This window comes from Schistocerca piceifrons, chromosome 1 (assembly GCF_021461385.2).
Source record: "Schistocerca piceifrons isolate TAMUIC-IGC-003096 chromosome 1, iqSchPice1.1, whole genome shotgun sequence".
NCBI classification, from domain to species: Eukaryota; Metazoa; Arthropoda; class Insecta; order Orthoptera; family Acrididae; genus Schistocerca; species Schistocerca piceifrons.
Genome location: NC_060138.1, coordinates 753522818 through 753535817, shown reverse-complemented (window position 1 = coordinate 753535817; position 13000 = coordinate 753522818). Strand labels below are relative to the sequence as shown.

General features: G+C 44.9%; 1 protein-coding gene across 1 annotated transcript in view; it reads left to right on the top strand.

Moving 5' to 3' along the window:
* Nucleotides 1-13000, top strand: part of LOC124712121 (waprin-Thr1) — a 176125-nt gene that overhangs the window by 151557 nt on the left and 11568 nt on the right. Inside the window, exon 3 of the mRNA XM_047242423.1 lies at nt 824-988. Within this exon, the coding sequence (XP_047098379.1) occupies nt 824-988 (165 nt within the window). The remainder of the gene's footprint in view (nt 1-823; nt 989-13000) is intronic.

Here is a 13000-nt window from a genome sequence, read left to right as displayed (position 1 = left end):
GTACTCACACAGTAGGTACTGTGTAGCTACGCAGACTTCCACAGCCCTAGGTGCTAGCACTATAGCCGGCCGAAGTGGCCGTGCGGTTAAAGGCGCTGCAGTCTGGAACCGCAAGACCGCTACGGTCGCAGGTTCGAATCCTGCCTCGGGCATGGATGTTTGTGATGTCCTTAGGTTAGTTAGGTTTAACTAGTTCTAAGTTCTAGGGGACTAATGACCGCAGCAGTTGAGTCCCATAGTGCTCAGAGCCATTTGAACCATTCATTTGCTAGCACTATAGCAGATACAAAAGATGTCCCCATAGTAGCCTTGCACTCTTTGGAGTGAGTGCACAAAGTTCGCACAGTCTTCATATGTGTCGGAGCCTGACCGCTTGCCTATAAAGAATCGACTAGTGAGGAACCTCGGAACGGAATGCATGTCCATCAAAATTCCGTCAGATGACTGTTTAGTAATTTATCAAGAATGGTTCGGTGGTACAATAGTCGGTGATTCTAGGATTTTTGTATTTCACTTATCACTTCTTTCATCTGTGGAAATGTTTATTGACGTGAAAAATACCGAGTTGCACCGTGGCTCGGGGTCCACCTAAAACTGTAGGTCCCCTATACGCGCTGCGTTAATTGTAATGTCAGAGGAAGACAGAGACATGCCACTTACCGCCTAGAAAAGCCCCGTGGTGTTCAATCTAACCCTCCGACTGGTAGCAGCTTTACCTTTTTAACATACGAGGAAGTGATTTTATTCTTTGACGTAGACAGCGGTGCAAACGTGCGCCGTCTCTGGCGCTGGCCTCTGAAGTGTCGCTTTGTGCTGTTGTCAGCGCGGCCCGGCCACTGCCCGCTGGCGTCGACGGTGAAGCAGTGCACGCCGCGCTGCACCAGCGACTGGCAGTGCCTGTCCTCGGCGGAGAAGTGCTGCCCCAACCTCTGCGGCTCGCAGTCCTGCGCCAGGCCCTCCTCCACCAGCGTCCAGGACAAGTACTCAGGTCAGTCCTCAAACGTGCTCTCTCGATAGACAAACTTCTTCAAAGCAATGATATTCCAGCTAAATTTCTTTCTTTCTTTCTTTCTTTCTTTCTTGGGCCTTTGTCCCGCTCCATCGCGGGGTCGGCTTTGTTATGACGGATTTGGCAGTGTTACTTTCAGAGGGTGGCCAGATGCCCTTCCTGCAGCCACCCTGAACCTCCCGGGACGAAAGTAGTGTACCACAGCTGTCTGCGTCTAGTGTAAGTCATGAAAGAGTGCGAACGTTTTCAAATGTCTGTGAGTCGTGTAACTGAGGCGGAACTTGGGGACCAGTCCGGTATTCACCTAGCGGGATGTGGAAAACCGCCTAAAAACCACATCCAGGCTGGCCGGCACACTGGCCCTCGTCGTTAATCCGCCGGGCGGATTCGATCCGTGGCCGGCGCGCCTACCCGAGTCCAGGAAGCAGCGCATTAGCGCTCTCGGCTACCCTGGCGGGTAAATGATATTGCAGCTAAATGACACTGCAAAATGTGAGTTCTTTAAAAGTTCCGAGTGCGTATTTTGTCGCGTCAAGAAGGGGCGTCCCAACGGTGTAATGCCTGTGATAAAAATTGTTTAGTGATCTGAAACGATAAAAAACATCAGTAATACATATTCTCATTAAAAAAATAATATCTCAGGCCAAAGCATTTTGATTATCTGGCCGTCATAGTTCCGTGACTCTCGAAGTTTAATGAAATTCTTACTCTGAAAAAAGTGTAAAAACTAATGTAATCGGACTTTGACATTGGCGAATATATGTTCTTTCTCTATTACAAGAATGAGTAAGGAAAAGCGCACAAATGGAGCTTGACATATAGTCTGTTTTCATAACTATGTTAATTAAAGAGATATTTTTGAAAAACGAATTTGACGTATCAGTACTAACTTCTCTTTTTCAAGTAGAAGTTTAGTAATTTTTGCTGCTAGTATCGTATTTCTAAAAGAGAAGAATTCGACTGTGTTTCATTCTTCGAAAGTCGATTAGTGTTTTCGGAGGCATTATAATATTTAGAGCTGTCGTGTCAGGCTGGGGGGCGCTCCAACTTGACGCAGCTTAGAGTCTACTTACAAAAGCGGCACTCACAAAATCACAAAAAGAACTGAAGAAGTCTAGTCATGCTGATAAGCTGATTGAAACTGGCAAATGAGTTCAGGATCAGGACGTGTTTCCAGTGATCATGAGGAAGGAGGGGACGTTTGAAGTGTCTCCTTCCTATTTTCGTAAAGGTTTAGGTCAAGCTACTACCTTAAAAATGGTTAAAAGATTGTAAAATGATACCTTGCTGGTTGAATATGACAGGTGAAAATACTAAGACAATCTAAAAATTGGATGAATTCGACATAGTTGTTGAGAGATTCCTTGCTGGTTGGTGTTGACAGGTCGAAACAGGAGAAAATACTAACGAAATCTAAAAAATTAGGTGAATTTGACATAGTTGTTGAGATGCACACCTTCCTCGACTCAGGCTATGCTGTGGTAACATGCCGTGACGTAATGGACGTGGCTACCTCGGAACTGAAACAAGAAGAGTGCACAGGCAATAAGTCGATGTGATGCAAAGAATGCGAAGAAACAATGGAGGTATACAGAAGACCGCCATCTTTATTGTGACCCTCAATTCTCCATCGCTACCGTAGTACCATATGGCAAGTTTCTTTCTGTTTAGGGCTACATTTTACATACCTAACTCTACGATGTGTTACGAATGATAGCGATTTGGCCACACAACACTGAGTTGCGAAGGTGAAAAAACTTGCGGGAAATGTGGAAAGGCAAACCATAAACCTGGCACTGACCAGCAGTCAGCTAAATGCATCAATTTGTCTGGTAGACACCCACTCTGGAGCTCAGACTGCACAATATTCACTGAAGAAAGAAAAAGCAAAGAAATAAACGTGACAAAAAGGATCCCTTACGCAGAAGCCAAGAAAGAATATAAGATGACGAAACCCCCAGTCTGTGCCACGTCCTACGCTTCCTTGGTGGAAAAACATGTCACGAAGGTGGATATTTCGACGCAAACCACGTCCAGAGAAACAGAATCTACCATAACACCCATACCTGGATATGTACCTGCAAAAGCGAACAGGGTAAGGATACAGTACACCAGGCAACCATGACACGACATAAAAGCAAAACTTTAACACTCAATGTAAAGAAGGCGCCTCTAAAATTACTCTTTCCCGCCAGCCGCAAAGGGAAAAGCGCCAGGGAAACGAAACAAGCCCGACGTTCGAGTCAAGGGCCGTCCTGGGTATCACCAGACGTCATACTGGCACGTCGGATTCATGAAGAGCACATCACAGTCAGTCAACTGTTTTCGAGCGGAGTGAATAGTCCGTTGAGAGACTGATGCGTCCATCACAAAGTTATCAGGAACACCTAGGAGCCAACCTGACCTTTGGTGGAATGATGGGCGTAGTTCTGCAATGATGAACAGGAGGGCGTCTATGCAAAGGTTCAACCGGTGCCCAATGGATGAGAATATTTCGACCTGTCGGATGGCGAAGGCAAATGTGAGGGAGAAGAGCTTGTGACAATAGCAGCTGCACGAGAGCAGGGATGTCTCCTAACAACATCACGTCGCCCGGACAGTGGATGAATTTTATTAGAAAATTACTGCCAGTTATAGCCAGAATCCAGCTTTCCATCGCTATCGAGCGACACAGACATTCCTCTCTACAACAGATGAATTCTGCCTTGTCACTTGCTTGTGATTGTGTCCGTTCTCAGCTTTATAAGATACAGTATGTTAAAGTAGTCGAACCAGCTGTCGAAAAAGGTCATCCTACGGTTTTAATTAAATTTGGCTGACAGGAGAACTATGAACTTGTGGGAAGACCCTGTTTTAATTCCAACTGTAAAACTATGGAGGGATCGTACCAACACCAGTAGTTATCTAGTGTCAGTGTCCCTTGCTCCACAGGGAAGACACTAGACTGTACGGTCAACTGGTGCTTACTGTGGGTTCCGGAAACCAGGTCACTGCTAATAAGTCGCTTCCAGTGGAGGTTCAGAAGATGTCACGTATCACTCGATAACCTGACCCAGTTAGGACCAGCAGTTCAACAAGCTTGTCGGTATATTCTTCGATTTGGAAAAAGGCTATAGTTCTTGCATAATATTTTGTTGTTACATTACAAATGGGTTTTCAGTGAACGCTTCCCCACATTAATACAGTTCTTCTCGTCACAAAGGTTTTTTAGATAGTGTGTCGGGAATGTCCTGGCGGTGGTGTTTTATTTTTTATACGTGAGGTTTCCAGCAAATAATGCAGCACATTTTTTTTCTGAAAGCAGGATGGTTTTATTTAGGATTCTTGTGCACCGTATTATTCCCCACTCTCTTGGCTACAAAACCCGATTCTTCAACATAATCTCCCTTCAGTGCGTTGGTCTTGCGCCACTTGAATGGGAGGGCTTACTGATCGGCGTTGAAGCCAACATCTTACTGCATCAATAACCTCCCCATCATCCACGCACTGCTACTCTTGGAGTGCATCCTTCATTGGACCAACCAGATGGAAGTCGTAAGTTGCGAGATCCGGGCTTTAGGGTGACTGAGGAAGAACAGTCCAATGAACTTTTGAGAGCATTTGTGAAGCCTTGCATTGTCATGGAGAAGGAGAAGTTCTTCTGGATTTGTGTGGGGACAGGCACGCTGAAGTGGTTTCTTCAATTTCCTGAGGGTAGAACAATTTACTTCAGAGTTGATCGTTACACCATGAGGGAGGACATCAAGTAAAATAGCCCCTCAGAGTCCCCGAAGACCGTCGACATGATTTTACTGGCACTTTACTGGCTGAGTGTGTAGCTTTGAACTTTTTCTTCGGAGGAGAGGTGGTGTGGCGCCACTCCATGGATTGCCGTTTTTTCCAGTTCAAAGTGATGAACCCATGTTCCATCGCATGCGACTATGTTCGAAAAAAAAATTTCACGAACAGCCTCGTAATGCACAAGCAGTTCCACACAGATGGTCGTTGGTTGGTCTTTACGATCTTCTACTGTTAGGTGGCGAGGAGCCCACTGGACACACACCCTTGAGTACCCCAACTACCCCAACTGGTGGACGAGTGCGTCAGCACCACTAATAGAGGCGTCAAGCTGAGCAGTGAGATGTTTTATTGTGTTCTATCGATCATCTCGAATGAGAGTGTCCGCACGTTCCAACACTGCAAGATTCACAGCTGTGTGCTGCCGGCCGGCACGCGGCGGATAGAACAGATTTGCGCGACCTTGTTGCAATGATGACAGACACCTCGCCCAACGGCTCACCGTGGTTTTGTTCGCTGCCAGGTCTCCATAGACATTCTGCAAGCGCCTATGAATATCTGCGATGCTCTGGTACTCCTCCAAAAGAAACTGAACGACAGCTCTCTGCTTGGAACGCACCTCCATTTTGAAGGCTACGTATAGCGGCGCCACCTATCGGAACTCCATGAAACTATTGGGGTCGAATCGGGAATATTCTGCGACATCCCACAACAAATTCCACATTATTGTAACCGAAAAACACTGCTGCTTTTTTTTCTTAAAAAAAAAGGAAACAGACTAACGTGACTGCCATAACTAAAATTAAAATGTCTTGAGGCTTTAAATATTCTAAAATCCTTCAGTCGTAGGTCTTGGGGAACAGATTTATGGACCAGCAAATCCTTCGTACTTTAAAATTCTGGATGCATAGAGGTTTAATATCCTCTATGCATCCATAATTTATCGTGATCTTCGTCATTCAGAAGGATCATGTTAATGTATTGTGCAAATGTGAACTCAACCATGTTGTTCTGACACTCACTGACAAGCGAATGAGGCTCAAACCATGTCAGAGAGGCAGGCTGGTTGGTTGGTTGATTCTGCGGAAGGGCGGGGGTGGGGGGGGGGGGGGTGGACCAGACAGCGAGGTCCGCGATCCCATCGGATTCGGGAAGGATGGGGAAGGAAGTATGCTGTACGCTTTCAAAGGAACCGTCCCGGCATTTGCCTAAAGCGATTTAGGGAGATCACGGGAAACCTAAATCAGGATGTCCCGACACGGGTTTGTACCGGCGTCCTCGAATGCGAGTCCAGTGTACTAACCACTGCACCACCTTGCTCGGCCCAGAGAGGTAAGATGGACGTCAAATAACATCAACCGATCCAACACACCTGACCATGACTGCCCTGTTGATAACCACATAGCCAACATGTTTTCAAACGGCAGTCCCAGTTCAAAATATTATCTACTGAGTCCCTTCTACCAATTCCAGATGTTTATATGGGGAATTTTAGAGCACCCTGTATAAGCTACACCATATTGAGAAGGTATTTTGTAAATTCTAGTCTTACGCAATAGCACTTTGCTGTTCATAGATACCAGCAGGTTTCGAATCTTAGATGGTGGACAGAAAACCAATTTCATCTGAAAATTACTGAGGGTTCTTGTTATTTTAAATGAAATATTTCCAACAAAGAGAAGAAAAGCCAGTGGTTTTGTCGGCGTCCTCTCATCTTTATTGTCATAGTGTGACCTCACGGAGAAAAATTAATCGAGCTTTTACATCACGTCAGCTCCATTGTTACAAAATCCAGTTCACTGTGGAATTAGGGATGTTTTCGTTGTACTGAAGAATGATAGTTCTATCGGACATTCAGTTTATCACAAACCCACTCATACCTATTCGTATTTACAGTCATACAGTTGTCGTCATCCATCGCAAATTATGAGTGTGCTTGATACAGCCTCAAGTGCAGATAGTTTGCTTAAGGAACTCGGCTACCTGAAAACAGTGTTCAGGAAAAATAGATATTGTACCGGCATTTTAACAGCTCAGTATCATTAAATCTAAGAACCGGGAAGTGGACAAAGAGGAGAGCATCTCGGCAAAATCTCTAGCATTCCTTCTCTTTGTTGGCAATATTTTGCTTAACCTAGAAAGAATTCTGCGTCATTTTCAAGTCAAAGTCGTTTTTCGCCCAACTTCTAAGGTTTCAGATCTGCCGGGATCAGTGAAGTGAAGGACAATTTGTTATTGCGAAAGACTGGAAATTTTGGAACACCTTGCCATTGAGGTGTGGCTTATACTGGCCAGACCACGCGCACTGTGGAAGAACGCTGCCCCAACATCAACCGAACTTTGTCTCTCCTTTGGATATTCAGTGTAATTTTGGTCACAGCAACATCCTTTTGGTGCTCCATTATTGAAGAATCAGTGGAGATACGACAACAGAGAATGCCGATGGGCGCGGCGAGCGGCAACGCTGAGGACAGCAGAGTTCCGCTGTTCCCTCAGCGAGGGCGCTGCCCCCTGGTAGTGTGGTCCGCCTGTCACCATGACCTTGACGCATCCACTTTTTTTTCCTTTTTTTAACGCGAGGTGGAGCCCCTCGACGCCCACACCTGCATGATGGTCAACTCAAAAGGTCTACTGCCATCTCTGCATAAGGGCTAGTTTTCACTAAAGTCAGGTGTCGCAGGATGTGGATACTGCGATGTTTGCGTACGTCTGGTTAAGGTTAACCATTAATACACGCTCATCTGGAGATAGATTGGGTCGAACGTCGAACGAAGGGTAGCGGTTTGAACGGCAGAGGAAAAAAAGTGCCAAGGCAAGAGCCAAGGGAAAAAAACCTCTGCGATAGTTAGGTCGGGTGGTAAGAGCAGTAGCGGATGTCTTGCTGCCTACGACAGGTCATGCAAGGGTAGGCTTTGTTAGTAGCGGGTATTATGCGTGTCGATACCTTTGACGTTGTGCGGTGCTGTTATTCGGCGGCTGCCGCTGGGTGCCGGTGTTGATCTCTTGGTCAGCGTCAGCAAACCTGTAACAGGTTCATCATCATTTTGGGTCCGATAGGTCATAGATGCACAGTGTACGGTGTTGTTGGCGATTTGTTTGTGCGTCAGTGGACGAGCTCGTCGGTTTCCCTGCTGTAGCCTGTTGGTCGGCTTTAATAGCAGCTGGTATATCCAGTCAACGTTGCTGATATGCAGGGGCTTGCCGCCGTTTGTCGCTTGTTGGTGTTGCCGTAGGCGGTTATGCCCTAGCTAGTAGAGTCTTTGGTAGCTTATACTTCCACCTATGGTTGTGATCATAGTTTCCCAGAGTAAGGATGGATGGATTGTTCGAGTGCCTCGAGTTCCTGTATATTCGTGTGGCGTGTTTTTTGAATACTTCGTTCAGGGTTTCAAGGCGGTATACATTGTGAAGATCCACGGTGCGTGTGTAGCGTGGAGCGTTGCTGATGATTCGTAGCACTTCGTTCTGTAAGATCTGCAGGCGGCGCAGGAATGTAGGAGTTGCTTGTCGCCAAACGGGAGCTGCGTCCACGGAATACTCACAGAGCGCTATATACCGCAGAATGGAGGACGTCTTTGTCAGATTTGGCCAGTCTCGCTGCGGGAGTAACGCCCCACCGAGGCAACCAAAGGATGGCTCCGCCACCACACAAACACAAGCACACTCAACCGTCAGGTCCACAGAAGGAATGACACCGAATTGCTTGGCCTGTGCCTTCCCTGAGCCTCGGAAGGGCTCACTAATTCTAATGTCAGCCTCTTCGTCAGTCTTCATTGTCTCACCTGAGTATAACTGGCTGGTGCACTGTCAAAATACCAGGGAGTGTAGTTTTGTCTGTCGTCAGAGTTGCTTCCTAAAATATTGAGTGTGAGATTTTAATTTGTTACAGAGTGGTTTGTCTAAATGGCTCTGAGCACTATGGGACTTAACTTCTGAAGTCATCAGTCCCCTAGAACTTAGAACTACTTAAACCTAACTAACCTAAGGACATCACACACATCCATGCCCGAGGCAGGATTCGAACCTGCGACCGTAGCGGTCGCGCGGTTCCAGACTGTAGCGCCTAGAACCGCTCGGCCACACCGGCCGGCCACAGAGCGGTTAGTCACAGTGACTCTCCTAATGTCACTGTCGTATTTTAAATTCTTGTGTGTTGATACAGCTGTGTTTTTGAATTTGTGGTTGTTATGATAGATTTCACACTCATCTCCATTTCATGTAACGGCGTTGATGGACTCGCCGTTTAGCGCCCTAAAACACTAAACTCTAAGTGACCGTTAGATTTTCAGTGAAAAATTGTGCATATTTTTTACCTGTTAAGGTTCCTTTAATGTATTAAGGACCAATCACGAAGTCTCTTAATAATCCTGCTCCAAGCGCTCCACTGCCTCCGATGTTCCACATACCTTAGCCAACGCAGATTCCCAGCAACTCAATAAAGCAAAGTTGTTTTTTCATGCATGTCCGAAGGAACATTGCATCGTTCTTCTTAACAACACAGGCACTACGATGTCGTTTGTCATTTATTTTTCCATAACTTGTAAAGGTAGTTTCATCGGCAAAGAGAATTCTTTGAAGAAATTAGCTCTTGTCTCGATGCTGTATCAGAACCGAGCGACAGAATTCCAAGCGTCTTCTACAGCCCTGCTGGTTAATTTCCTGGTAAAAATCTGAACTATGCTGGACTGACTTATTTCAGAGGAGCTCTCAATATCTCTGGAGCTAACCCATAGATTTCGAGCAACAGCTGCCACGACAACTATTTTGTGCATTCCGCTGGTTACAGGATTACTCTTTACCCTCTGCGTTGTATTCCAGAGCCTTTCCAATAACAACTGTTTGCATATTCGCTGAACTGTCATTGCTCACAACTTAACTGTTCTCTTCACGTCCCATATACATGTTCTGTAAAGAAGTAAAGAAGCCGCGTATCTAGTTACTCCTGGTTTGTGAATGACATTTATTTTTCAAACTAACAACCACTAGACACATGTCTCTGTTATAGAACAGAATGAAAACTACACACACACACACACACACACACACACACACACTGCAATGGCGGGATTTCTTCTAGTTTCAGGCTGTGGTGGAGTTAAAACTTTGAGTTGTGCCTAGAAACTGAAAATGGGGTAGGTTAATGTCTTAAGAATTTGGTTGTCTCTAGTGATGCTGCGCAATATTGTCTTCTTGTCATCTCGTTCTGCCAGCCCGGTAGTAGCTCAGCAGAATGGACCAACTTATGGAATTAAATCTCACGTGTCTAGGGCACACATGTGCTAGTCAATTGACTGTTCATTCTTCCGGTAGAAGAAGCGTGCAGTTTGGCGGCACCTCTTGTGAAGGGAAGTACATCACTGACACACATAAAGTACTGGTCGGGTATCGTTGTGACAGGTGTAGTGCCAGGCAGAGGCATGGGTCTGCAGATGACTATTGTACATCTCCACCGCATTGTTCCAGACAACCACCGCATATTCGAAGAGTGAATGAACGAACGTCATGTTGAATGCAACACCCAACTGATGTGGAATCGTGTTCCGAGGGTTGAGGAATTGCTATACCAGTCTTCCCGTGGCTGTTTGGCAAAATTTATTGATATGTTACTTCCAAGCGCGGTGGCAATCAATGGTAATGCCCAAGTACTTGTCTGTGCTGCCCCAGGACACAGGCATTCTACAGATAGTGAACAATGGCAGTGCTCCAGGTGTTTGTCGATGAGCAACCAAATGGCTTACGTCTTTCACTGTTGAACTTAAGATGTCATTAAGTGATCCACTGAATCAAGTCTTCTATGGCTTGTTACAAGTAATGCTGAGCGCCATATTGTCGGCATATAAGGAACATTGGACTCGGACCTTTCTAGGTCTGTCCACTGTGTACTTTTTGTACAGCAACAGTTCAAGGACGAACCCTTGTGCAAAGCTGGGTCATTCTGAAGACTTCTTCTCCACCCACTCGGTGAGACAGGATCAGAGTAGGCGCACATGTGGAAGAGGGCTGCCATATCCGAAAACTTGTAGGGAAGCCCCTGATGTCAAACGAAGTTCAACGCTTTTGTTACGTCAAGGAATATGACTCCAAAACACTCCCGGCATTCAGCTGCACCCACTGTCTCTTCCACAAGTCGAAACAGTTGATGTGTCAGCTTGTGGTGATGTCGGAAGCTGAGCTGTACCCATGGGAGCAGATGCTCTGTCTCAACATGTTGTGGAAGGTGTCGTAAGTGAAGCAGTTTGAAGGCTTTACTGAGTGATGCTAGAAGACTGATAGTCCACTAGTTGGTGGAAAGCCTGCAATTCTTCCCGGAAAACGTAGCTACATTTCCTCTGTGCGACTTTTACACTGGTATCGCAGTGAAGCAACACCCTGTTTGCTGATCATCAAGCGTGCTGTATTCCCTGATTTGAGTATGGAGCCGCGAACTCCTGCATAAGATAGCGATTGGTTTCATGAACAAAACATTTAAATACTAAGTTATAAACATTGTAATTGTGTGAAACTAGTAGTCGGATTTTGAAGAGCGAAACCCCGTTCAGTTTGTCTCTTTTTGAGTAATGATATTAACAGCAGAAATTACTACAGTCGCATTTTTAATAAAGCAACGTCGATAAAAGTAATTCTGCAACGAATACAGCTGTGAATGGAGACTATGTCGTTTAATGAGGACATTCTAGGTAGGTGTGAGGGTGAAATCAGAATTATGACATCTTAAACAGTTCTGCAAATGTTTGGGATAAATTAGCTGATACATTCTGTATGTATTTACCCATTCTGTAATGCACTAGAGAAAATTCTAATCCACATAGACATTGTGGCATTAAGAGCCCCAGCATTACATAGTACTGTTCAAAACTTCTTTTTTTTTCTTTCACGAGTTAGGCCCTGTTAGACCTGTTGCAACAACATTTGGTCCCTTCATCTTTTTGTTGGCCTTCCCAGCATCTTTAAATTTACTGATCATATTGTCAAAAATTTAGTGGTTATCTTGAGTCCTCATTTCACAACATATGGGATTTTTGCGTTTTTTCTTCAATCATTTCATTTACATTTTTAAATTTCTTCCTGATATCTATACTTCTTTTATAATCTAACTTTGACTTTCCTACTATGTTCCACAGAAATTTTGTTAAATTGGCTTGTAATCTTATTTTATCTTTTTTTCATTACCCTAGATTCACTCCCATACAGCAATGTCAGTACAGACATAAATTTATTTTGGAGACATCTTTATTTTTGAGAGATCTTTAATGTTTATGTAATAGAACTTCTCAGTTTTGTCTTTTTTATATTGGTCTCCTCTATATGATGGCATGATCACTAAAAATTTAAAAGTATCTATGGGTGATGAAATCAGAGTGCAGCTACTCATTCTTTTAAATATCCCCAGGACCAAAAGTCACTTGGATTCAGTTCAAGTGATCTTGCAGGCCAAGCACCTGGAAAGCGCCTGGAGATAATACATTCGTGGAAGGCTGCATTAAGCAGATCTTTCACTGGATGAGTGACATGGTGTGTTGCCTTATCTTGAATGAAAAAGTAGATTCCCCACAGTTGTGCTCTTCCAAAGCAGGAATCACACGATGTATAAGGAGGTGTGGATAACTTGCAGACATCATGGTGCACATGACAAGCTCTCTGGGTGTATTCTCTTCAGAGAAGTACAGACCAAGGATAAAGGTGCTTGGGGAATACACAACACACAGTCACATATGGCGAATGCAATGGTTCCTCAAGCAAAACATGCATTTTAACAGTACCCCAAATTCGGCACCCTGTAGTGTAATGTGTGCCTCACCACTCCACAGAATGTTACCCAGTACATGTCATCATCTTTTATCCATACCATAAACAGAAGAGCACATTCAGAACATTATGCAGATCATGAGGTTCCAGTTGCTGCACCATCTGGATCTTGAACTGGTATCAGTGTAAAACAGAGAGCGAAACTTTCTGTCCTGTTGACCATTGGACGGACAATTCTTGTGACACTGGAAGAGAACTGGCACTACATGGACACATGCTGCATGGTCAGTTACAGCAACAGCAATCTAGCACTGGGATAGGATGCATTCCTCTTCCAGGTGCCACACCGAGCTCACCCATGTTTTTGAATTTCTTTATTATCTTCTTTAAACCATTTCATGACATCGAGCCTCTCCTCAGACCTTTCAGTCAGCAATACTCTCTTAATGCAGCACTGTATTTGTTGCC